General features: G+C 46.9%; 1 protein-coding gene and 1 non-coding gene across 2 annotated transcripts; both read left to right on the top strand.

The window, feature by feature from the left end:
* Positions 1 to 1,122: 1,122 nt before the first annotated feature.
* LOC135808529 (beta-arrestin-1-like) lies at positions 1,123 to 27,062 on the top strand. Its single transcript, XM_065321727.1, has 20 exons — positions 1,123 to 1,637; positions 5,702 to 5,732; positions 6,210 to 6,270; positions 7,646 to 7,699; positions 8,204 to 8,231; positions 9,229 to 9,295; positions 11,036 to 11,143; positions 11,425 to 11,487; positions 15,265 to 15,332; positions 15,815 to 15,878; positions 16,750 to 16,824; positions 17,481 to 17,565; positions 17,897 to 17,966; positions 18,399 to 18,474; positions 19,635 to 19,702; positions 19,922 to 20,014; positions 20,204 to 20,433; positions 21,254 to 21,313; positions 21,662 to 21,686; positions 26,179 to 27,062. Exons 1-20 carry the CDS (start codon positions 1,552 to 1,554, stop codon positions 26,369 to 26,371), a joined length of 1,605 nt encoding a protein of 534 aa, XP_065177799.1. The 5' UTR covers positions 1,123 to 1,551; the 3' UTR covers positions 26,372 to 27,062.
* Positions 22,524 to 22,595, top strand: Trnad-guc (transfer RNA aspartic acid (anticodon GUC)). The gene has a single exon. It is a non-coding gene; the product is annotated as a tRNA-Asp (tRNA).
* Positions 27,063 to 27,289: the final 227 nt, after the last annotated feature.

Below are 27,289 nucleotides of genomic sequence, written 5' to 3'. Positions count from 1 at the left end.
GAAAAACGAAGCTCCTCGAAAAGTCAAAGAGTGACAATTCGAACGCGCCCTAAGACTCTCCGTCAGTGACTAGTGTAGACTGTAGTGCAGCACATACGTAGGTCTACGTATATACGTAGATCTACATGTACGTCTAGATCTACATGTACGTCATGTAGATCTACATAATTGTACTGTAGCGGATCCAGTCGATTGACCGGTACGGGGCCGGCGCCCTCACGGGCCTCAGGCCTCACTCAGGGCGTACAGAAAGCTGCGTGCAGTGCACAGGTACTAGGTAAGTCACTTCTTTGATCCGATGCGCGATCGCCGATCGACGACCAGCGCGCTGCAGCGCATAATCTGACGCATAAATGCATGATTGTGTGTACCGCTGATGGTGATAACCCAGGGCATAATCATGATAATCAATCGCCAGGGCTACTGTCACCAGTGGTCAATGTCACTAGCTACAGACTATACACAGTCTACCATGGTCTACAGCCGGCCTTAACACTTACATGTTATTACAGTACAGACGAGTCGAGTGACTGTGATTAGCGTGAAAGACGTGTGTCATAGCCGGGCTAGGCTGCACTGCCGTAGATCTACAGTCAACTTTACTTCGCTAATAACGACTGCGGATATAACGACAATTCGCGAATAACGACAGAATTTCCATGCCCAGAACAAAGTCCCATCCCACTGTAATACATAAAAATGAGACTTCGGGTGTCACGACACTTCGCGAATAAGGACACCTTTTTGATGCCCCGCCGAGTGTCGTTATAAGCGAAGTTGACTGTAGACTACTGTCCGCTCTATCGATCTACGTGAGTACGTGTAGATCTACCAGGTGTACAGAACTGTTATTGTATGTATGTAGGGCAGATGCGTTTTGATCCTACTGCGTAGTACATGTACTGCACGCTGTGTAGACTGTAGTTGTCTGCACTAGCGCTGCAAAATGCACCACCAAAGCCGCGCGGGCTGTGCATGTGTGTGTACAGGCGCTAGCTAGCACTGCAGGTCTATGCGCACAAGCAAGTACTTTTTTAGCCTTTAGTTTAGGTGATCCCAGTCCCAAACACGAATATTTTTCCAGACGATTGGCAGTATTACGGCTGTGAGCCTACGTTACACGACCATCTACTGACCTAGCGATTTGAAGTGGTTGAAAAGAAAGATTGTGCCTACTCTCCGCTCGCTGACGCTGTCGATCTAACTAATACTTTCTAAGTGTATCTGGCCCACTAATGGTCCATTGCGTCTCGGATGTTCGCCACCCCATCTCTAGTATCTGTAGACAGTCTGTAGCAGTGAACGCCACTACAAGCTCAGCTACGGTAATTATTACTTTCTAGTACTAGTAGCAGTGCAGACGCTGGATCGGTGCAGTGGTGACAGAAAGCTTGGCGTCCTGCATGTAATTGTTTGACTTTTCGTGCCGCTGGAGGAAGCAAGGGTCTCGTTCGCGATCCCTACTACGATCAGTAACAACAGTGCATCTAGCGGACAGTTCAAGTGCTTTGCGCAGTGCTGGTGGGAGCGGCGAAACAAACTCTTTCGGCCATGGCTGCTGCAGCAGCGAAATCCGACGAGAAAGCTCCAGTCGTCCTCGGCAAAGCCAAAGGTGGACGCCCGACGTACAGTACTAGGTAAGCAAGCACAAGCGATCTGGTTTGTGAGCCAACGGCTCCTATCTCTAGTTCAGTCGGTCCATAATATTTTTTTCATTTCGTCTCACGACACGATCATAGTAAAAAAATTAGGCCAGAACTATTGTGCTGTATCTGTATCTGCTGGTACGATCGTGCCTTTCCGTTCCTACCGGCTCGTGCACCCGTTTGCTCATCATGTTTGTTTGGAAAGACAAGTGGTGTCGTTCGCTGTGTTTTTGGTTTGCCCCAAACGGTAGATTCATGCAGCTCGGTGCCAGACGGAGATAGCTAGGCAAAAAAATGACACTGTTATGTGTGGCCTTGTTTGCTGCGGCAGGTTTTCGTTTCGTGCCTCGGGCTTGTGGCTCAGCTGGCTTGGCTTGTGTAGTGCTGTAACACTTTCTGTTACTGTTTGTGATTGAGATTCAGATATGGTGCCTCGTAATCTTCTCTCGGTGAGCGATTCGCTAGCCAGGGGGCGGTGTTAGTGTTGGTCGGTTCTCTGTATTCCGTGATTTACGCTACGAGTGGCAGCTATCGTAACAATCATGTCCGCTGACTGTCGTCGTGAGCAGTTACACTGACTTACACGTCTTTACAGCTCTCACTGTCTCAGAGGATTATGATTTTTGGTTGCAGCATTGTTTGAAGGTTGGTCGAGGGTATGGCCCTAATCCCTATCATGGCTATGGCATAGCGCTAGAAGTTCTGGTCTAGATCGAGCGACATAACACTGCAGCACGGTCATGTCACACAACGCATAATAAGAATGATTGCATTAGTGATGTGGTGCGTTTCTAGCGACGAGCGTGGCCTGAATGTGCGATGCTGTCAGATGTCAGTGAGAAAGAAATGGGTCCAGCGTGCAAAGTAGAACTCCAGTAAACCTGCCACAATGACGCCGGGTGGAGTCGACGTGTAGTGCTAAATTGTGTTGTGGTGATAGTCTAGTCGTAACAATGTGAAAGACCGCAGCTGGATGTCACTTGTCAGATTCGTTTCTGTTCAGGCTAGGGAACTACTACACGTGATAGAGTGAAGATGTGTATTCCAGACGCACAGAATCATTACAATTGTAGTTCATCGACTGCTGATGAAGTGTGATGGGAAGGAAAGTGCATGTGAGTTGGTGGTCGGTGGTGTTCGCTCTCTAGGCAATGTCATTCTACCCCTGCAAAGCCGCTAACCTCTGCTATCGTCCGTTGTTTGCACCTTGGGTTCTGTCCCCCCCCCCCCCCCCAGCCCTGCGTCGCCCCCCCCCCCCCACCCTTTTGATTAGTTTCCCTGTCTGGCCCTCTGTATCACACTCTCAACCCCTGGCTACCTCTTTCTGATCCAGCCGCACAACAAGAGCTCTGCAACTTGCACCCTCCGTGTTGCACTAGACCACAGGTAATAATTATACAAAATTCCGGCGCTGCAACATTTCGGCATTTCACGATTTTCGACAGTTTGGTAGCGATTTATTTTTGGCACTGGACTAATACTAGTACATCACCAAAGCTGATGTGAAAATTTCATCAACGTTTTAATTTCGACATTTTGGGTCGGTGCCGAATATAGCCGAAATTAAATAGCTGCCGAAATTTTTGTACATTTACAGTATACATTTGAGTTTGGTTTGCAAATGTGTGAGATGTTCATTATCATTCCATCCCACGTGGGGGCGTGTGTAGACCGCGCTAAATAAGCTGTGATGGTGTCTTCGCCACACCTCGCGCTCTATCTACTTTATGGTCCGGGCCGTGAAGTTGATCTACTGTAAGACATGTTATTATAACGAGTCGCAAATTTAACGATTGTCCAAAATTCATAGGTTAACGAGAAGATATGTTAACGATCTTGCAGTATTCTGCCATATCCATACACAGCATATATGAAGCAGTACGGCCTCAACGGATCTTATTATAACGAAGAAATGTCATCCGTTAAAACGTTAGATTTGCTTCCTCGTTATATATACATGTCTTACAGTACTAGTGCCAGCTACCTAGTGATCACGGAAACGCACAACTCAGTTAGAGCTGCAGCAGCTCTGAATTTCCTCTTTCCTCCATGCTGTTCAAAGAAGCCCTGCTGCCCATTGGCGTTCAAAACTTTCCCGAGGACTCCGGTGTTGCGAGATATTGAGATTCAAGTTGGTTCTGATAACGCTCAAACACGTCCATGTTTGATTTGCTCACCATTGTGATTGTGGGGATGCAGTCGATATGCATACGAGTATGCAGTTGAGGAGACTTGGAGCTGGAATTCTGACTGGACAGACATACTGTAAACTGCCCAATTTTTGCAACGTATTAATGTTCGCTAGTTTCACGAGAGCAGCATAACGCGAATATTCACGTTTGTGAAATCAAAAAATCAACAGTGGGTGCATATGTGTGGCCACAGCGATCTGCAAATATTTGCCATCGTAACCTCGCTGATTCTGTGAGGTCGTGAAAAACAGTGACTCGAATATTGCGCGGTTTATGGTAGGCACGTTGCCCACCAGTGTCCCGCCGATTGAAACAAAGTCTTGACACGTTCAGTGAACCCTGTCCAAGAGCACCGCTCATCAGACTTTCAAAACGTGCTCTCTGTTAGGGGTCGTCCGCAATTATCGAAAGTTTTTTCCAATCCGTAGTAGCTTCAAATTTTTCCTCACCCACCCACCCACCCCCCCAGTCCGTAATAAAATATTATTGATGGACACACAACCCAACACATTGTTCTGTAATAATCAGAGTCACCAGCGGTTTTGAAAAAGGGCTGCTTCTTCACCGCCTTTCCAAACAACGTCGCCTGTCTGGACATAGTCAATAACAGTCGTCAGCGCCAGCGCTAGACGGAAGGACTTCAAAGGAGTGCATGGAAGACAGTACTCTGGACGAAGGAGACAGTGAAACTCAAAAATAGAAAGTGTCGACTCGCCGTCGAATGCGCCGAACTTTATGATTCCCGGCCCAGGAGCAGCCAAGGAAGCGCGCGCGGGGGCGCAGAAACTGCCAGAACTACAAAAATATTTGTAGTAGACAGTTCGCGCGCAGCCGCGCGTGGAAAACAGGGGCTACACGTAGACGTACACGTGGCACGCGCACGTGTCATTTCGGAAGTTTTTCAATCCGTAACTGGCCTTGACCCACCCACCCACTTTCGAAGCTACTACGGATTGGAAAAAACTTTCGATAATTGCGGACGACCCCTTACCAGGTGGTCTCCTTATCAAGGGTTATTTGACTGGAAATAGCATCCCTTGTATTGGTCGTGGTTCCAGTGGTCTTTTCGGACAGGTGGCCGCCTTATCCGAGTGGTCACCTTGACAAGGTTTTACTGTAGTTGTGCCTGCTTGATGTGTAATGCTGTTGTCATTAGTACTTGTAGCGCCTTGGGACACCCCTGTGGGGTGTCAAAGGCGTACAGGCAGCAGCCAAGGGGCACAACAGGACTGGACCGGAAATTGTGGACTTGCATTGCTTCTGTCTGTCGTGCCAGTAGCCTGCAGGTGTCGTGGCAAGCCTGTACGTGCATGTGCAGACTGGTATGTGTGTGTGTGTGTGTGTGTGTGTGTATGTGTGTGTGTGCGTGTGTGCGTGTGTGTTTTATGAATGGGCTGTTGACACTGGGGAAGAAACACGGCACGTGGGTAGACACCACGTTTTCAGTGTGGGTGAGCAATGCTTGCGTAGGAACCATCTGCTGTGGTCATGACCCATGTTGCTGCTGCTGCGTAGGTGGTGGTAGGTCCACAGTGCATTCTCACACCGGTGGTAACCCAGGCAGATGGTCTGCGCTTTTTTTTCCCTGCACGTGCAAAGGCACAATGAATCGCTGTGTGTGACATTGAGTCTTGAGTATCGCTGTGCTGGGGAGAGGCGTATGTCTGGTATGTTTCTGTTAGTTGTCGTAAACGTACTCGGTGGTGGCCTGTGTTTTGTCTTGGCATGGTACAACACGTATGGTGGCAGTCCTAGGTTCGTGATAATGTCTTGTCGACAATAGCTATTATTCTAGTTCTGGATTGGCTGCAAGTTGGTTTCGTGTGCCTGTTTGTGTCTTCGTTTACATTTTACAATGAACAGAGTATTCAAGAAAAGCTCCCCGAATGGCAAGGTAAGGTCGATTCATCTGGCGTGTTGCTGCTGCTTGCCTCGTACAGTGTTTGTGCTACAACAATGTGGTGTTCTGTGCCAGAGAAATTGAAGAATTTTGCTGACAGCTGTGACTGGCATCTGTTGATCATTGCACCTTACAAGTCCTGCCGTGTGTAGTTTGGTCTGCGTTTGCTGTATTTCTGCTGAAACTTAAAAATGAGATAGTGTGATCCCGTATCGTTTTGTGCATGCGTAGGTTATCATACTCTACTGGAAAACGTGTTTCAATCCTATATCAATGCAGAATGGTCATAGTGCATATGAAAAGCTCAGAGCATCCATGTAGGCATCCGAGACGAGGCACTCAATTGTGATTGGCATTAAGCTGTATGTTTTGCAATGTTGCTGCTGCCGCTTCTGGTATTGCTGTGTCGTTGTCACAATCTGCGTTGCTGTCGCCCTCATCGTCGCCGTCGCTGCTGTTGTTGAACTGCAGCTGACTGCGTACGTCGGTCGGCGTGATTTCTTTGACGATGGCTACAAGGTGGACATTGTCGGTAAGTCGTTAGTTGGCACTGAGATCGTGGAAAGGCCACCAACACTTGCGTACACTACACAACAGTGTTGAGCAGAATGAACTGCAACCGAATAGTAGTACAGTCTGTATCGGCTATAGCATACCCTTTTGATTTCCGTGATTTTATCACTATAACCGATGCATCACTATATGCGATACGATCGATTTTTTTTCTTTTTTTTCCGATCGACACATGAAAGGCAAGGAAATACTTCCACCAGTCTTCCAGCATGGCGTTTTGACAAATGAGCATGCTGCATACTAGTAGTTGACAGTGCCCGCATTTCCAAAAAAATTCTGTTATGTACATGTACATGTATCACTATAAAATAAGCAACTTGATCGCACGTGAAGAAAGTAAAAAAATAGGGCCTTTGATATTATTGCTACATGTATTTTAAAGTTATCACTATAGCCAATAATAATATAGTGTGTTATGCATGTTTTGATTCTTTGTTGCCATCATAATATCCGATATATCATAACATCCGATAATATTGGTTATAGTGATATTTTTACTGGATAAAATACGTTAGGCTTTTGATATTTCGTACCAATATCACTGTAGCCAATATATTCTTATATCCGGTCACTCTATAGCCGATACAGACTGTATTGTAGCGGGTGGCGAACTTGTATTTCACTCGTGTCTGTTTGGGACCTCGCGTTGACGTATTACTGCAAGGATTTCTCAGGCTTGGTGCACGGGAAACTAGGGGAAAGTCCCCCAGTGTGTTTGTTCTGCAGTTGGGATATCCTGTAGCACATGTGTCACAGGTTTTTCATTCGACACATCCCGGTGGCAGAACGAGAGGTGGCAATGTATTGATTTTCAGCATTTGTGGTGCAACCAAGCATTACCACGAGTCCGGTTCCAGACTCTCGGAATGCACACGTTATAAGCAGTGCTTGCCCAGTTAGTTGCGGTCTACCCCATATTCCTACGCTGACATAACTGGTACCCTGGACATGTGTGGGGTCCTGGCGTCCATCAATTGTTCCTACCACTCCTGTATTATACGCTTGTAGTCCCTAGTTTCTAGTTGTGTGCCTTTGTGTGTAGCCTCAGTCTGGCTTTGCCTAATCCGTTCATGTAGCATGCTTCGTTCTCATACAGCTGTCGGTATGCCTTGCGGAACGTTTCCCACGCACTTCATCGGAACAGGGTCAACCGGTTTGGCACAGTTTCCTCGACGTCAGTCACATTGGAAACCATTGATTGGTACTTTTTGGATACATGCCAGTCACTTCTGCTGCTGAGCAAGCCCTTGCTGGGCATCCATTTTGGATAGATGTCTATCTTTCTGATGTCGTTTGTAGGATTAACTTTTGTTTGCTTTTTGCTTTTCATCCAGATGGCGTGGTACTGGTGGATCCAGAGTACATCAAGAAGTCGGAGGGCAGGAAAGGTTGGTACAGGGTTGTCTGGGTTGCTCTGATACGCCAATAATGTGCTTGTCATGTGCACAGCCAAGGCGAGAATACGATGAAATATTCCATTCCGGTTACCATGTTGCTTGGTTTGATAAACGCAGCATCTTGACGAATCTTGACCATCTCAACCCGTCAGAAATTCAAAACTTTCTTTTAATTTTTTGATTGTTCTACATGTACTGCAAAGTAGGTTGTGTAGCACAGAGGTACGGAAAACAATCTAGCCACCTGTTCATGGGTAGATGTTAGCAGTGAGGCCGTGAATCATACCACCACCTCCTCCCCAAGCTCTTGTTTTTCACAGCCGTGTGTATTGTGTATTTTAAAAGAAAGCCTATAAAAACCACTGCCCGATCACAGGTACTCTGTAGAAATGGGAGTGTTATTCGCTGGAGAGCCATCGGCTATGTTTAGTGTCTACCGCTTGTCCAACTCTAATGACGCTGGATGTTCCCTTTCCTCTTGTTTTATTATTCCAGTGTACGGTCAGCTAAGTTCATGCCTTAGGTAAGTGGTTCGCCGGGGAAACAATGCAGCATTTAGGCCCCCATAATAGGCATACAAACTGCATCTAAACTTCACTCACAGTCTGAATTTAGTGTCCTATCCTCTGTCTTGTTTCGCTATTCCTGTAGTTGGTCCGATCTTTCTTCCTGCTGATTCTGTAGCTGCATACTGGGCTGTGCGTGCATTCATGTGTACACCAACTTAGTATATGTGTGTGTGTGTGTGTGTGTGTGTGTTGGGGGGGGGGGGGGGGGTATAGGTGTGAGCGTGCGTGCTATTTTACTGTGTATACCAACTAAATGCGGAATTAGTCGAAATGATGTGAATTAGGGGTGAAACGATTAGATCGAATATTCGAGTATTCGTTCGAAAATTTCAAACGAGCGAGTATTCGAAATTCTGCACTCGATCGTTTTTTTTTTTTTTTTTTTTTTTTTTTTTTTTTTTTTTTTTTAGTATTGGCATTCTATTTTTCCAAAACGTTGGTTGTACCGCTCGTCCATTGGTATGCATGCATTATGCATGCCTTTGAGTCAGTATTTATGACTTCGACGATGCGATCACGACAGCAAGTAACGTTAGTTAACGTTCTGAGATATGAAAGTACTGATGAAAATCGTTACTTTACACTCTGTACAAGACGTTGGCGACTTTTGTTCTATATTCACAGATAATTTCTTCCGAATTGGTCGAGAACTCACAAATCTAGCGCTTTTGAATTTTGATAAAATACTCGAAATAATCGGATACTCGATCGAATATTATGAATGAGTGATCGATTGGTCAAAATAGATACTCGTTTCACCCCTAATGTGAATATCTATGTGAAGCAGCTTCTCTACAGCTGCTGAAATTTGGCTGCAAGTTCTTCTAGCCTAGCACACTTCGCTTACTGAAGCAAAGTATGCTATAGAGTTTGGAGTGGCATCAGGGCCTCGGTAGCTACTTGGCTTGGTAATGGCCACAGTTCTCTTTTCCATTCTGTTGATATATGCAGCTTCGGCAAAGGAGACAACGTGTATGACGCCAATTATGTGGCAAGCTTCAAGAAAGAACTTCTCAATGTAAGTCACCTCTTCCAAGAGTTTGATATTGAATAGGGTTGAGACAACTGAGTCAATAATCCGACTAAAAGAACGAACATGAGCACAATGACACAATTCTCCTCTAGCTCTGTCTAACGCAACAACACGACCGAAAGCCGGAGTGCCAACAGAAATGGGGAGCTGTGAAGGAAGCCGCGCAGATCTCATGCAGGCGCACAATACAGACGGGTTCAAAGTGCCTAATGCACACGGGCTGAAACGTCACAGCCACTTTCCCTCAATGCTATGGAACACATCGCGACAAAAAAATAACTGACTGCAAGATACATGGTGATTGCGTGGCATGTGATGCACAGCGCGCTACTCTATTACAGGTGGAATCCTGATAATTCGAACCTCAAAATGCCAGGAAAAAACTTCTAATTATCCGGACATTCTAATTATCCGAACATGAACCCACAGCACAATATGTATGTCAAAATGCTCTCATGGTCACGCAGAGTTGCGCTATGGACCTTAGACACAGATTTCACGGATATTGAACTGACCAGCACAGCCTGCTCATGCAAACTGAACTGACCAGTACAATGTACAGTGAACTTCGAATTACAGTTTGCTGACTTCGAATTATCAGCACAAATCCCACACGTTTTCTATGTAAGTGGAATCTGTGGGACTTCTAATTAACCGGACATATCCAGTTCGAGGTTCGAATTATCAGAAATGTTTATGTGGGAATCGTATTGATAGAAATCGGTCCTGGAAAAACTTCTAATTAAGTGGTATGATGGAATTAAGCCATATTCGAATTATCAGGATACCACCTGTATTAGTCTATATACACTGTACTAACACACCATCAATAACATTATTGGAAGATGAAGACTAGATGTGCGGTATGAACGTACAAGGAGAGTATACATGACAATTAACCATTAACCCTTTAAGAGCCGCCCCATACTTGAATGCGTCGTAAACGACGCATTCAAATGCAAAACTTCAAAAGATCGTAACTCAGTCCAATCTCGCTCAAATCCAGTGATCGAAATATCCAGGGCGAAGAGAAAACTCTCACCTGTCGGGAGAAACAATCCGCGAAGCGCTGCGGGCAACGGCTCCTGAGATACATCACTCGTAAGTTGAGCCGCGATCGCGGCAATTTCAAAAGCGCGTAGTGCGACTTTAGTATTGAGAATTTTGAGACTTTTCGTCACGCTGGTTTACTCGAATTTGCACGGGTTTCACTGTTGATATTGTCAAGAGTACACAGCGAAAAAATTGGAACTCCACGATCGAGTAAAATGAAATATCTGGAGCGGGACGCAATTGGACGCATTTGGGGCATTTTTCGTACTGTCGCTGCGATCTAGCGCTGGATAGACGGTGTGCTGGTTATCATGATCGACCTCATTCTCTTCCTCTCGCGGAGACCTTTCCAGGAAGCCCTAGATTGTGAGGATTGAGTGAGTAAACCTGAAGCTATGAACCAAGAAACACGAAAAATGCAGAATTTTGAATTTTTCCTGTGGCTCTTAAAGGGTTAAGTACGTTGACGGCTAATGCTACGCCTATCAACCTCTATGTTATCGGTATCACTTTGAAAAGTTGGCAGACACTGAGTGTCATTGGTGAACAAGAAGTATGTCGAGAAGCAGCCTGATAAAAGAGATCTCCACGTGGGGTGCATATATTATTATTCTTGGAAACCCTTTTTGATTTGCGGTCTGTGTGTTGTTTGAACGTATTTTCTATGCACAGCTGTCAGTTCAGATATACCCACCCAACAACGATCAGCCACCGCGCACAAAACTTCAAGAACGACTAATTCGGAAGCTAGGAGAGAATGCATACCCTTTTCAATTTCAAGTAGGTATCGTCTGTTGCCTAACGTCGGCCGTACTCTATCCGGTGTTATTTCGTGCAGACGTATGGTATGTTTAAATTGTTTATACATCCAGTGCAAAGTCTAGTATATGGCACGCCTGAACCCGAGTAAGTTGCAAGTGTAGCGATTTGTACAGGCTGCTGTTTCCTGCCTGGCCTGATCTATTCATGCACTCTGAGCCTGTCTCGTTTCGAGAGCGGTTCGGTAGGCTCAGCTCATACTCTCCACTTATGAATTCATTTGCTGCTGCTGTGTGTATCAGATTCCATCACGCTTGGCCGCATCTGTTTCTCTCAACAAGACCGAGACAGATGACAAAACAAAGGTGAGTTCTGCCGAGTCTTCCAATGTATCGCACTCGGTCCGAAATATTCACCCTCTTGCCAAAGCCGTTCTGGAAAAGAACCCTTCTGATTCCGAAGGAAAGCACAAGTGCATTATTATTTTATCCGTAAGCGTATAGTGCAGGGTTCTAGCCAAAGGAGGGTAGCCCCCCTACTCTGATTGAGTGCCCATTCGGAGACCCACAGAGCAGAATTCTTGGCGTCTCTGCAACACAATGTCGACAGCCTTGGCATAAATTGCTTGATCCAGAGCTACCATCGTGAATGGAAGATCAGCCTGTCTTGCCATAGTAATGGAACGGCATAGTAGGGTATAGACAGTGGGGTTCTCTGTTGGAGATGCATTGATCACCGGACAGTAACCAATTTCCGACTTAGAAGGCACATTGTCCTTCGTCGCGAGAGAATTGAATACTGTCCACGCGGGTATGCTCTGCAGCTCCAATCTCAATGACGGCACGATGCTTGCTGATTTGTCCATCTGGGCAGAAGCGGGAGAGCTTCCAGACAAAGTCCATCAATGCAGCACCAGAACGGATGTCAGCAGCATTGGCGTATGATGATTCAGGCAGGCTGATTTTGTCTTGCAGGCATGGCAAACACAGGCTGAATCTCCGGGACCATTGTCACTTAGCGATTTCGCTTCGACGTTGACAGTGTAGGCAGAGAGGTGGAAGTCGCTTCACGGACTACCGATTCATCCTGCAGAGAAGGCTGGACAACGATACCATTTGTACGGTGCGTCGTCGCAAGTCCGCTCAGTGTCTTCTCGCAAAGGTCATTGTTATCCCACACGAAATGGTACGGCTTGCGAGTGCCGATGGCGGCAGGCAAGAAAAACTGATCATGCTGATGGCGTGTAAAAGACTCTGTCAGGCAAGTCTCAAGCTCCAGAACCTGGCTGTAGCTACAGCAATAGCCAAAACGATTCAACATAGTAACTATCTGCTTACTGCCGCACAGGTGATGGATTGCCATGCCGTGCACAATGTGTTTCAGAGTGTGGTTACCAGTGCCGCAAAACATAAGATCCTGGCAGATGGCATGGATACAGCGTTGCGGAACATTCTCAAGAGACGGCAAGAGGCACGTCGAGAACTCGGTATCCTTGTCCAGGGTCCATGCAAGAAAATTGAAGAGCTGGCCAGGAATCAATTGCGCGCTATCCTCAGGAGACAGCCGTGCACCACTCGGGTCTTGCTTCGTGGACTTGACACGGTGCTCGATGGATTGGCGGAGGGTGTTTGCTGCATGATATAAGACTCTCCATTCCTCACACACTCATTGGTCCAGACATGGCTACTCTCCACGTCGGCAGACTCATCCTCAGACTCACTGCAATAATAATCGGCGGGCACTAGGGGCTCATCCTCTGCAACTTCCTCCTTCAGCAGTGCAAACTGTCTGATTAAGTTGTCAGTCGAGCTAACAGCATACAACAATTCAGGGGCGTTGCAGCGAGCTGGCCTGACAAACTTAACGACGCCATCAAACTCTGGCAGAACGGTGCTCTTCAGTTTTCGATTTCTGACCTGAGTGCAGAAGTTGCCACTCTCCTTGTTACAGCAGGTCTGGAAGCTGGACTGGAGATCAGCAGAGGTCAGCAGTGCAGATTTGTCAAATAGTTCTTGACGCACAACCTCAAGAAACTGGGCAACTACTTGTTTCTCCGAAGGTGCCTGTCCACCAATTCGCTGAGGGTCGTCACCAATATCCTTGACCTCCAATAGTCTTGTGTACTCTCGGAAGCAGTGCCGATGGTGGTGAACTTTACGTGCTATGAGGCAAGACAGAGAACCAATACTAGTAGCTATTACAATAGCCTCGTCTTTCCAGAAATTAGCTGCGTCTAGCACTCTCTGGGCAACGTTGTGTGACTGGCACTGCAAAGTTTTCTGATACTTGTGCTTCTTTCCAAGCTGAAATTTCTGACCGAATATGCACTCCTTTCGCCTTGGCTCTACAACTAGCGATGTCAGAGTGCCGTGCCACGTGACCTCCACGCTTGTCGCTGGATTCCCTAGCAACCAGCTGAAATGATGGCACAAAAGGCCAGTACGGCAGAATGCCAGTCGCGGCTAGTGTGTGCAGTACTTGGCACGCGGGATATTCAAATGTGACCTGAAGACGTCAGTGACAAGCTTGGTCGTGACTATTGCCACGAAAATAGATGAACTTTCGTATCCGCGTTTGTGCGGGCGCGCTGCGCCTACGGAGCTGGGAGCATGGCCGCCGACAAGTTAGCGTATGTTCAGTCGCCTTTTTCATCTCTTGCGCTGCCTGAACAGGTTTGATTTTAGTTCCATCGTGTTCCCCGTCGTCCAATTTAGTTTGCTGCCAAGTTTCACCGGCGTATCACGCCGCACACCAGACTTGTAGTATTTTTCGCGACAGGTACTCCATTGCTGGATACAACGCCATCATGAGTGTTCGTCCAGCAAAGGGACCGGCGGTGAAGATGTTTTGTCGAGTCTTGGACTCAAGGAGGAGCAGCTATTGCAGGATAAGCCCCTGCCTAGCATGATCGGGAACGTTTCAAATGCATTGGTGTTAGAACTGATGAAGTTCAAAGCGGACCACCACCAGGATCATAATCTACTTGTCGAACTGTTTTTGTCTCGGAGAATGGCCAAATCACAACTCATACTTCGGCTACTCTTCAACAGTCTTCTTGAATTTTTCCAACAGTTTGCAGCAACAACAAAAAAAAACAGTACAGCTACGGTATATACATTTTGTACAGTGCGCAAGATTATTCATGAGCCGCGATCCCTGTTGTCAAGACCGATTTTGTGCCGAGGTGAGATCTGGCTTATGTACAGTGAGGCATGGTGCTTTTCGACAATGGCGGCGCTTACCCCGCGCACTCTAAACTGGAATAAGTCCACTATATTTGCTCCGATTTGCTTCAAACTTTGCCAGTATACTCTACTTGTCTTCAGGAATCGGATGGTATTACAATATTTGCCCGATTCTCAAAACAGAAATTTACCCTGACATCGCTACTACAACCGGTACAGATAGACTTTGCCGAGTTATCCGCTGGGGATAGTCTGCCTGTGAAATGGACTTTCCAGAACCTCAACACCCAAAAACAAACTAACTTACGCGCGAGAGTACAACACGATTCAAAAACGGAGGAGAAGCGCAACTAGTACAATACTATGTACATGAATCGACACATCCGAGTTCACTTTTGAAACTTGACACTCCACGTGGGCTGCTCAGCACGTGAGGTGTGAGCCTGCATCTGCACGCGTGTTTCGTGCAGCACAGACAATGCTCAGTTCGCCGTACAATGGACGGGACAGTCCCGTGAGGAAAACATACCGTTGCGTGACTGCTCGCGCGGAGAAGAAACTCAGAGCAAGAGGCAAGCGGCAATGGCTGAACAGATGCAGAAAGTTAGTCGATGGAGGCCTTCCATTCGCAGTTTTGAAGCATTTTTTCGTTGATTCTGTGTCAGGAAGGCCACTGCTTTCATTTTCTGAAGTCAAATTGTGCGGACGACGTGGAAACGAAAGTTTTTTTCAGCCACTTTTTAGATGCCTGGTCCCGTACTATGGCGTTGTCAAGGAGATTGGGCCTGAAATATGGCCTATAAAGAACGTTTTTCTGCTGTATGAATGTGGTGTAAACAGCGGCTGGCAGCATGTTGATTCGTGGTTCAATAGGATATCAGGATATTGTGAGTATTCCAGCACCCATTGCTGAATGTGTCCATTCTCCACTTTCTTTATTCTGCTGTGTGTTCCCAGCCGGGTGGTGTAGAATACCTCTTGCAGACGTTTGCGGCCACAGCACCAACGGAGAAGATTGAGAAACGGTAGGGTGCACCAGTGCTCTGTGCTGTTTGCTATTTAGGCTCGCAGGTACAGCGATATGCGGTATTTCAAAACGGTGGCATCCGGTTGTAGAGCAATGGCAGAGGAGTGCAGTTGTGGCACAAAGCATCCATGTAGTGTCTGCATGCTGTAACTGGATACTGTGGCTTGAGGTGCTTTCAGCTCAGTCTTACATTAGGAAGTATTCCATGTAATACGAAGATAACCACTTGCTGCAACTGGACTGTATTGGTCTTAGGAATATCCTGATAATGCTCAGTTCTAGAAATGTCGAAACATTGTGTAGTTCTGACTGGCTAAGATCAACTGGATTTGCTAGGTCGTAGTGGTAAGACCAAAGATGTTTCTGGTATATCAGTTTCACATCCCTGAAACAAATGAAATGTCTAGTCTTAGCCGAAATATTTGGACAAGTCCTGAATCCATTGTCAATTCTTATGTGCCGATTGTTGTGTCGATGTAGGAACTCAGTTCCGCTGGCCATCAAGAAGTTGACGGCACTGGACGCGTCCCTTCAGAAAGAGCAGGTCAGTGGTGTGTTTGACATCAGCAGCAGCAGGGTGTGTATGGTATTGCATAGCGACTCTTCCTACAATCGTGCTGAGTCAGTGCTCCGTCGCTGCTGCTCCCTGTCTGATTGATTGTAATGTGTTTTTTTCACTCTCTATCACGGGGGACTGTAGTAGGCACTTCATTCGATTTTTTCAAATTGGGTTTTCTCATGTCTTTCATCGGTCATCGACAGGGGTGGATATCAGATGGTCACACAACACTTTATTAAAATCCGCAAAGACACCACGAGATATGAAGGGCTGAAGATAGGTAGTTGCATATTAATAAAGGCCAAAACGATACAATTTATGGCACCAAGAGTACAGGAAAGCAGAGTGTGCAGCTCGGATGGGTTGCAGTCATGGCGAAATTCCAAGATTACATCATTTTAGTGAGGTCGTGCGTACAATCAGTATTCAAGCCGGTTTCCTGCTGCACAACTGAAACTCAGTTGTACGCACTACGCCACTTCGCGCAGCTTATCTGCCCCAACTATGGTGTAATCCCGGAATTTTCGCCGTGACAAGACAGCCATGCAGAAAAGGCAGAAGCTGCACACTCTGGGTTTCATTGTGCTCTTGGTGGCACGCACATCATCTCCAGAGTATATCTGGCAGCCCATCCACAGCACCTTGCACGGCCTCCAGCTTCGAATGTTGATTTGATAGTTGTCTGTTGACTTGCACTATTCCCACAGTAAAGCAGTACTGTTTAAAAGCCGATAGACATCAGGTGGGCATGGAACACTGCGACGGGGCTGTACAATGCAGGCACCAGTACACCCCCAGGCATAACACACGAGTCCTGTTCTTGTTTGTGCTGTGCTGCCTTTGTCTGTTTGCGTAGCCGCAGACGGATACAAAGAAATCTTTCTGGGGTAGCTCTTACCCTGTTAATGTTGAAGCTCGGTTAGATCGCTTTGTAAGTATGGTGTGGTGTTCCGTTATGAATACAGGGCATTGTGCTTTGTAAGTATGGTGTGGTGTTCCGTTATGAATACAGGGCATTGCGCTTTGTAAGTATGGCGTGGTGCTCCATTATCAATACAGGTCATTGTTTGTAAGTATGGCGTGGTGCTCCATTATGAATACAGGGCATTGTGCTAACTCCTTCGAATCATTCATTTTGGGTTTGTGTTATGCCTCGAAATTCAGATAGCGTTCTGGGTTGGAGCCGGAGCAGCACAGCATGCCCATTCAAATTTTGGCCACCCCTTTGATGGCTGAGTGTACCATCATGCATTTCGGATAGGAGCTCGGCTTACCAGTTACTATTGTGTTCTATGTACATGATGCATTGGGTGGATGTAGTCGCTGAAGAATATACCACTGCACTGGTCCACTGTGATAAGAAATTGGGTGCATAGTGCCTATTGGCCTGCAGCATCATATTTTTACTCCATGTGTGGAGTGATGCACATCTGTAAAGCCATTCAAAAAGTAGCTCAGCCACCCCCCCCCCCCCCCCTTCAGTTTCAGCTCGGATTCAACCCTGGCCTATGTTGTTTTCTCTCTTATACCGGTCTATTATTAATTATTTAAGATTAACTCTTGGTTGCTGTCATTCTCTGTGTGTAGATGTACTACCATGGCGATCCAATCGTGGTTCATCTCAACGTAGACAATCGATCGAACAAGACTATCAAATCAGTAGCAATATCGAGTAAGGGCAGTGGCTGTGTTGCTTCTGTAGTTGGTAGTGGGCCTACTAATGACAGTGATCGTTGATACATGTACGTGTAATGCTGTTTAAAAAAGAGGTGTTGTGTTTGATGAAAGAATGTCTGATGCTGAGAACGCCACTGGCATATTGGAAGTGAAGCTATCAGTCTCTCTCTCTTTCTCTCTCTTTCTCTCTTTCTCTCTATCTCTCTCTCTCTCTCTCTTTCTCTCTCTCTCTCTTTCTCTCTCTCTCTCTCTCTCTCTCTCTCTCTCTCTCTCTCTCTCTCTCTCTCTCTCTCTCTCTCCATCCCTCCCTTCGGTGTTCGTTGCAGTCAAGCAGCTGTCTGAAGTTGTGGTCTTCAAGGAGAAGGCGAAGTGTATTGTGACCACTTTCACATCAGAGTAAGGATAGCCAGGATAGTGTTTGCACTTGTACATATGTGTACAGGAGTGTTTGAGTTGGACATGTTTTTAAGCCTAACGTCTTAAGTCAGCTGTTGGAGAGCGGCCAGGGTTTGGGTTGGGGAGAGGGGGCAGGAGGAGGCTGTTGGAGGTACATCATCTGTGGATTACATTTTAATAGTCCTTTTAGCGTGCTCCGCTGTGTAATTACTTAGTCTCCACAATTATACTGAAGTACAGTGCTGGCAACTGAAATCCGACCCCCCTAGCGGTGCGCTAGCCGCGTTAGCGATTCGTACGAGACGCTAGGGGGGGGGGGGGGGGGTCGGATTTCAGTTGCCAGCACTGTATATCCATTTTTGCTACTGGGTCATGTCTTCATAGTATGCATTTCCCATTATTGTTGCTTGTGGTGTTTGCATTTGTTTTTAGGAGCGGCTTCCCAATCAACCCGAGTAGTCACCTATCGCAGAGCTTCTCCATCGTGCCCAGCCTCCAGGACTGTTCAGTAAGTCGATGGTAGTTGTTTGCCCTGGTTGGATTAGGAACTGAGGACATATCCTTGCAGTCATCGTCGAACACAATAATTATGTCTTGCATGCTGCACTTTACACTGCCAAGCCCATGTAACAGAGTGGATTGAAGCTAATGGGTGTCCAGTACGCGTGTGACGTCTTGGTGGTGACAGTCGATTTTGATCCCCATGAATGTGCAACTCCAGTCTATGTATGGGCCTGTGATGCCAGAACTTCACATTACTTTACAAATCCGAACACACTATCTGAACCCTCAACCCTGCTTTCGGTACGACTCTCTGGGGAGGGGGGGGGGAGCACTTTGCACTCTTAACCAGTGTAAAATGTTGTTATAATAATTATTGCTTGGCAGTGAGGTACGGCCTCGAGTTTGAAACAGGCCCGAGCAGGCCAGTATAGGTTACACTGTCTTGTGCAGATACTCCAGAATCGCAGAACATTGTCAAAACGTAAGCAACCTATGGAACCTCTGTCCCCTTCAGCTTCTTCTCCAACTCAGTGCTCTAAAGTACACCCATTAGGTTTTGAAAACGACCATTACGTTACAGTGCCATCGTGGAGCTCACAATAAGTCTATGCACATTAATTTTAGTGCCGTCTTCAGACGTTGGTACTAGGTCTTTCGTTGCCTTGAGGGTTACTTGGTGTGGAAAAGGTAGTGAGGAAGGCATACTGCTGTGTACTTCACCAAACAATGCACATAATGAAATACCTGTGTCCAACGATCGGCTGACCACCTTTACCGGTAGTTCGTGAAACTTACTTGGTAATAACTGATATGCATCTACCACTGGAGGATGCACCCAGTGTGCTGAGAGTGTTCAATGCCACGCAGGCAGAGCGTATTGCACAGTACAACAGTGCATCTATAGTAAAACGTGTGACTAACGACCACCCCCTGGGGCGAGAGAAAGCGGTCTTTAGTGGCAGGTGATCCTTAGTTAGAGGTTTGCACCGCGCAACCATAATGTGAGACCGTCCGTGCCTGGCGAAGTGGTCTAGTACCAGGCTGGTCACTAGTCACGGTGGCCTTTAGCTACAGGTTTTACTGTACATACCCGGACGAGCTCTTTAGGTGTGCACGCTATCTCTCATCCGTTTTTGGTGTGTCCCTGAACTGTTTTGCTTGCAGCACAAAGGAAATTTGGCTGTGGATGGTCAGCTCAAGCACGAAGACACCAATTTAGCCTCGTCAACAATGTAAGATTCATTGTTAGTATTAATTATAGTATAAGTCAGGGAAGTGAACTGCCTGAAAACTAACTGCCTAACTAACTGCCTGTTGTAATTTCATTGTGTTTTCCCGGAGAGAGAAAGTAATGCTGGCTGTTGGTATTTCTCCTCCAATGTATCATGCTCCAAGCTTTCGTTAGCTGAGTCTAAATGATGGTATGCTTGTTGTTTCCTTCCTGTTCTCAGTATTAAGGACAACATCACCGACTTGCAGCGGGAAGACTTGGGAATCGTTGTCAAGTATATGATGAAGGTCACGCTTCATGTTGCATTTGGCAGGTATGTCTACCGCATAATACTATGCTCCAATGATTTCACATCCTACAAGTGCCGTACTCGCGTGATTAGTGCCCCTGGTGCACTATTTTTTCAAAGCCCGTCACAGATGGGGCACTACTCAAGAGAGGGCACTAGAATGGCAAGTTAAAAAATTCCATTCCAACGTCTAGTTCTCTTCTCCTCCTGCAGTGATATTTCGCTAAAGCTCGCGTTCGGCCTGACGCATTGTCGTCCGTCGGACGACGTTCTCATTCAGCGCGTTGTTCACGAACCAGCCGCCGCCGCCGCCCCAGCACCAGCACCAACCACTGAGGAATCGTCGGCAGATAATCACTACACGGCGGAGCCGACACGAGGTGCAAACCCTGCTGCTGCTGCTGCTGCCGTTGCTGCTGCAACCGCAACCGCAGCTCCGGCTAGTAAGTGTCCTGTTGCTTCTTGATGACATTGCATTGTGAACCAAGTGTAGAAAATGTTTGTGAAAATGTAAAATTTTTGCAGTAGAGTCAGAGCAGTTGGATTAGTTGTAAATGATTGTGAATCCATGGGAAGAAATACTTGTTAGCATAAAAATGTCATTAGAAAGCAATCTGGGACGCTTTGTTTGGAAATATATTCCGTAAATAGGCTGGTGAACACTAAGTGATGTTTCTTCTCAACACTACACTACACAAGCATCGAGGATAGTGAACTTGTCTTCAAAATCTTACTTGTAGCTTGGCAACGGAAAGACACTAGCAGAGCAACTCAGCACAGCCAGCGCCAGCGAAGTACAGTATACAGACCAAGCAGAGTCCATCGCAGGATGCGCCAGCTCGCCAATCTAGTTTACATGTGGCGACATGCGCAGTCTATACGCCACATCACCCTCTATGTACAAAGGTCATGAATAGCATGAAAGACCAGCCAGTGATTTGAGTTGGCTTGTATGCCCAGAAACAATACAATGCATCGCCTCTACTCACATGCAAGCAGCAGAACTGATACCACAGAAGAGCACCTTGGCTCGTGCATGCATCGGAATCACCATCAAAGCGCTGACACCAAAAGCTAGTGGCAGTGGCTTTGCCATGACACCATACGAATTAAAAATACACGGACTAGTGAAAGACGTTCACCTTCTGCCCCATCATATTAATACTGTTTTCAGCACGCTGATGAAGCAAGCAGTTCTGACTAAGCCAGGGTTGTTAAAAATTAATCTTACTTTCAATTGCAATTGAATTTTGTTGTGTTTAGGTGGCGGTGCTGCTGCAGCTGCTGGAAACACAGCATCAGCTGCCCAGCGTCCCGACCCCCGTAAGTGCCTCGCTTCTGACATTGCATGGAGATGTGTACAGGTTGACTTATGCACTCTCTTTGTCTGAAACCATGATGTTGAAGATAGTACCGGCTACTACTGAAGTGGACTCTCTGCTTTCAACATTTCACTGAGGGAGTTTATTATAAAATATGCGTGTACTGTATGTGTGTTTGGCTCGAGTTGTATTGTGCTGCTAGTATTTCATGAGGGTTGTTTTTAAGTTTGTAGCTTCTGGTCGGGTAATACCAGTGCGTGTGTGTGTGTGTGTGCGTGCGTGCGTGTGTATGTGCGTGCGTGCGTGTCTACATACCGTCTTTATGCATATGCATGGGTTGTTCCTGCAGCTGTTGGAAATCTCATCAGCCTTGGGTAAGTGTTACCGTTGAACCCGTCACCACCGGGCACTTTTCTATTCTATCTGACCAGTCATTAGAGAGGTTTCGTTTCACGTTGTTCTGCACTACACCGTGAAATTTCACGTCGGTGTGGCAAATTTTGGCGTCGAAACTCTTGTTAATGACGTGAGCTGAGGTCAACTCACGTTTGACGTGAACGCGAGTTTTGCAAATTTAGCCTTGCTATCAGGTTGGGATTATTGACTCGATTTTGTCGATTTTGCCTTAACTAGCTATAAATGATATTTGTGTGACTTTGGCCTCACCAGAAAATACTTTTTCACTTTTTGAAGTTTTCGCTCCCAGTTTTCGCTCCTGTCGTCAGCGAAACGACGTGCTTCACAAGCAACGTGAGGCGAAAGCTCTTTCTGAGCTCACGTCAACGCAAAAAATGACGTTCACGTAAGAGCACAAATCACGCGGGTCAAAACCTCTCTATTATCACGTGTACTGTGAAACTTCAGTATAATGCCACCCTGGATATAAGAAAGATACTATGGGTCTGGGATATAAGGTACTACTTTCGAGAACCCTGCATTGGGATTGTGACTATCCCAGCCTGGGTTTGGATATACTTCCAAGTACTTCAACAAGTACATGTCACTAACGGTACAGATTTCCCTTAGCCTTGGACTGGTACATTATACTGAAGTCCATGGTAACAAAATCCCAACGACTTGAAAAATGCAGACAGTGCCAATCTCATGACTGTATTTGCTGAAGCATCTCCACTTGGCCAGACTTATTTGTAGGGAATAGGTCACTGTGGCGCATATGCAATTCGTTTGTTTTAATTCACATCTTCAGTGAATCCTCGGTAGTATAGTGGTAAGTATCTCCGCCTGTCACGCGGAAGACCCGGGTTCGATTCCCGGCCGGGGAGCACATTCCTTTTTTTCCTTTTTTTAAAGGCGTTTGATTGGTGAAACCTGTTCTATACTACCGAGGATTCACTGAAGATGCTAAGGACAGACAGCGCTGCTAAGGGCCGGGTTCCACTGCGGCTCCGCTGCTCCGCGGCACTTGGCTGCATGCAGCGGAGCAGCGCGGTTCCACTGTCACTCGCCATTCGCGGTACCGCGGTCGTGGTCCACACTTTTTGATGACGTTTCACCTGCCTGCGCGCGCGCGCGCGAAATCAAACAAATCCTCGTGTCCTGGCCTGCGCAACGAATTAAAATTTGAATTTTAAAATTCTGGCGTACAAAAGAATGCAAAGTACGGGAAACAGGTCGAGCCGCGACCGCGGCTCGCAGTTTTTGGTCAAGAATCGTAGCAAAAGCTCGCGGTGAGCCGCGGACTCGCTGCTCCAGCTCGAGCCGCGGTCACTATGGTAATGATGACGTTTCAAGCCGCGAAAGAAGAGCAGCGGAGCAGCGGAGCCGCAGTGGAACCCGGCCCTAAGGGCCGAGTTCCACTGCGGCTCTGCGGCACTTGGCTGCATGCAGCGAAGCAGCGCGGTTCCACTGACACTCGCCATTCGCGGCACCGCGGTCGTGGTCCACACTTTTTGATTGTGTTTCACATGCCTGCGCGCACGCGCGCGCGCGGCGCGAAATCAAAAGAATCCTCGTGTTCTGGCTTGCGCAACGAATTAAATTTTGAATTTTAAAATTCTGGCGTACAAAACTATTCAAAGTATGGGAAACAGGTCGAGCCGCGACCGCGGCTCAAGGTTTTTGGTCAAGAATCGTAGCGAAAGCTCGCAGTGAGCCGCGACCTCGCTGCTCCAGCTCGAGCCGCGGTCACTATGGTAATGATGACGTTTCAAGCCGCGAAAGACCAACAGCGGAGCCGCAGTGGAACCCGGCCCTAAGGACAGCGCTGCTAGGGACAGCGCTACTAGGCAGGGCCGGCGCCTCTGGTACGGCCGGTATGGCCATGGCCGTACCAACTTCCCAAAAAGTCGGTCCACGTGGAATGTCCGAAACCGGGGAGAAAAAGTTTCGATGTATGATTTTGTACAGGGAGTTGCCCAGAATGCAGGATTTGCCGTCTAAATTCCAAAAACATTCTGGGGGACGACCCCTTAAAGATGGCCCTTCGGCCGCACCGCTCCGCGGAAGCTGCCTCCGGCCCTGCTAGGGACAGAGCTACTTGCGGTCACAACAATACAAGTATTCATTTGGGTAAAAATGAGAAAAAGCAAAGCAAGGACAATTGTACAACTAACACGGAAAATGAGCACCATGGAAAATATCTCATCGGACCCATTTTTGGGGGGATTTTTACCGCTATCATTGGCAGCTACTTTTACACCAGCAAACAACCGACCAAATTCCATTCCATGTATTTATTCACCGGCAACTGGAACCCGCAATGAGTATGGTTTTCTGGGGCAATTGATGATCATAGAAAGCAATGACTCATACAATGCTGTGCTGCTGCATGATACTTAGGCAAGACCAAAATATAATCGAGATTCCCGGGCAGGACCCATGTGAAATTGGTGCGGGCGGGCGAATTTTTTTTTTTCCCGGTGTGTACATGGGCTATATGTGTGCATGCCATGTTGAACTTTTTTTACAGCATTTTTTGGTAATTTTTATTCAATTTTTTTACAGACAACAGATACGCTGTTTACCTGTTCAATTTTTCTATATGAGCCCCAGCCAGCAGAAACCTGAACATGTGTAATTTTTTCAAAAATTATTTTTTCGCTCGAAATTGATTCTTCACTATTAATCATTCAAGTTATCAAGTTTGGTGACAATCTGATAAGCGAAAGCATGGAAAATAGAGTTTGAAGTCACACAGGTCAAGATTCGGGACAGTTGGCACAGCATCCATGCCCAGTGACTCCATGCAAGTTGATCCTACAGTTTCTGATTGTGATGTGGAACAGGTACATGTAAGTAAATAGAATGCAAGTCAGGCTTGCCCTCTTGGTGCTGCAGGCATGAGTAGTTTAGAAGTGTGACGATATTCCGTATAGACCACCTTCTTTACAACACCAGAGTGCAAAACGATGATTGGTGGCTGGCCTTCCAAATTGTGTTCAGGGTCCTCTGTGCTGGCAGTTTGAGCGTTGTCCCAAGCTTGCCATACTGATAGATGTACTGACCAATACCACTGACATCCACTCCCTTGCACACTTTCACTCTGATCATGATTTCAGCAAAATTGTATTTCAATGATATGAGTGAATACTCGCGTTTTGTAGCACCTGAAGATGTTACCCCAAAGCGTTCAGCCGGATTGACTTTTTAGGAATCTCCTTTCTCAGCACAGGCAGCAGCCAGCTTGGCGTCGTCTGGAAAGGTAGAGTACTGATAATACTACGCTCTGTTTTGCGACGTGAGAAGCCCTCCATCAGTGTCTGCAACATCATTGTTGTCGATGTAGAAATACGGATCGCTCAGCGGGTCGACATTCAGCCTCTCCTCGCAGTCGCTATTACTCCAGCACTGACTATCGTCGCCACTAGTATCCAGTGTCGATTTTATGAGGGCTCTTCGTTGCTATGAATATGAGACTCGCCACTGCTGGACAAACTCAGCGAGATCGTCACCAAAGAAATAATTCCGATCGCGAACTAACTTTCAGCGCCGCTTCGTACAGGGAGTCTCACGCTGACAACTCTGGACCTAAGTCCTTGTCGCGACACCTGTCGCCATCGCTGTGTCTAAACTCAACCTCCGTTTGACGAGCTCTCACCTAGCGCTGAAATCAATTGACTAGACTCACTTGAAGACACTTGAAACTCCTTTGACAAGGAAGACACCCACTCGATCGAAAAAGAATCTTCAAAAGCCAGCTCACTGCGCGTCCCAAACTTTGACGTCACATTTTGATGATTGATATCAAGTACACAAGTGCTGGTTTTCGCTGGCCGGGGCTCATATTTCGGCCAACGATGGCCCTGGTCTGTACATCTGGGAGTCTTACAAGCTCGGGTCTGTGTGACTCCACGTCACAGATCTACTCACACGATCAGTACTGTACATGTATGAACTGTTAAAAATTATTGGCTTTGGCTCGATTTTGGTGCGGGAGGGCCCGGGAATCTCTATTTTTTTTTGGTCTCGCCTTATGTACTCATCATCATGCGTATAAAGTAGTGGCGCTAACACTCTGAAGAGCTCACATTCATTTTGAAAGGGGGCGGTCAAAACGTGATGGAGGGCGCACCGCCCCGCTACTGTGAGTCTACAAATGTTCGGCCCATTCAAATTTCGGCCTCCCAGGGCTAAAACCCCATTTCGGCCGCATCAAATCTTCGGTCTGTACTGCTGCCTCATGTATACACTGTCACACTGAACCTTGGAAACAAAATTTCAGCCGCAACAAATTTTTTCGGTCCAACATGATCAGGCCGAAAATAGCTGAAAATAAATATGCACCAAATATTTGTTGACTTACAGTATGTGGCTTTGGCGAGAGCCCAGCATGACTCTAAACTTCTCTTGATAAAAGGTAGATTATCAACACTTGCTGTGTGATGTGTTGGCTCTGTGCTTGTCCAGTGACGACCCTAGCCCCGCGCCAGCACCGCAGTTTGCCAGCACCAATCCGTTCTTTATGCCTGCGGCCCAAGGCGGCCCAGCAATGGCACCGGCAGCGGCTGGCCGAACAGCGAATGTGAATGAGTTCATGGATGATGACATTGTTTTCGAGGAATTTGTGCGGTTGCGAACAGCCGGCGAAACGGATGCGTGATGTTGGAGTCCAACAACGTATCATCAACGTTATCAGCACCAGCAATAACGGGGTGAGCAATAGTGTATGTTGGAATAGAAAGCTAGCTGTGATTGCGTGGCAACTGCTTGCCAAACTACGACCGCTGCAAACTAGTGCTGGATGTTCAGTGTATTAATGTTGCTGGTAGACGACTGGCCCCCTACTGTTCGAATAAGCTTCTTGTATCATTCGCAAGCCACACCAGCAGCACCACCCTCAGCCCGAAATGAGCAGGCTATTAATGAATGGCAATTCCTAACCGGACATTTTTTCTTCCTTTCCGTTTTAATGTGGATATCAAATTTGAGTACGTATGCAACTAGCCCTTCAATTGTCCTGTTGCTGTTTTTTTACAGCCTATATGTCCACAATTCCTGATTATGCTGCTACAAATCTGCTTCGTGTAACCCGCTCATTCCAAGTTGAGACTATTGTCTTTATGTATAATTATGTCTTATGTCTTTACGCTGCGAGCATCATGTTTTCTCATTTGTGTCACTCCAACCTTTGATAGGCAACACTTGGTCTTTAGGTCTTCTTTTCTGCAATGCCTTGTCGCGCAGGTTTCTGCAGGCAAGCGCTATTTCCAACCAGAATATGCTCACCTTGCTGTATCTCGTGCTTATTATGATCAATGTGATCAATGTTACAGCAGGAGCGTCGGAAGGTATTCTACATTGGTGCAGCGATGAAAAGGGGGGGGGGGGGGGTCTGACGTCCCTCCCCCGGGAAACCTTTTGGAGAATTGGACCCGAATAGCCCATAAGTCATTGCTTCCTAAATCACATTTTAAAATTATTGCTGCGGCTTTGGCCGCACCGGTTTCGACGCCCTGTACAGGTGACTTGTGTTGGGTAACAACGGGTACCATAATTGTGGGAGGGGGGGGGGGGGGTA

The sequence above is a fragment of the Sycon ciliatum genome, chromosome 2 (genome assembly GCF_964019385.1).
Source record: "Sycon ciliatum chromosome 2, ocSycCili1.1, whole genome shotgun sequence".
Lineage (NCBI taxonomy): Eukaryota > Metazoa > Porifera > Calcarea > Leucosolenida > Sycettidae > Sycon > Sycon ciliatum.
This window is presented reverse-complemented; position numbering and strand designations above follow the sequence as displayed.

Bases quoted from the DNA above. Each gene is read 5' to 3' on its own strand.
- LOC135808529 (XM_065321727.1), top strand. From the start codon at position 1,552: ATGGCTGCTGCAGCAGCGAAATCCGACGAGAAAGCTCCAGTCGTCCTC. The intron at 19,703-19,921 runs GTAAGATTCATT...TCCTGTTCTCAG, and splicing joins AATTTAGCCTCGTCAACAAT to TATTAAGGACAACATCACCG. The intron at 21,687-26,178 runs GTAAGTGTTACC...GTGCTTGTCCAG, and splicing joins GGAAATCTCATCAGCCTTGG to TGACGACCCTAGCCCCGCGC.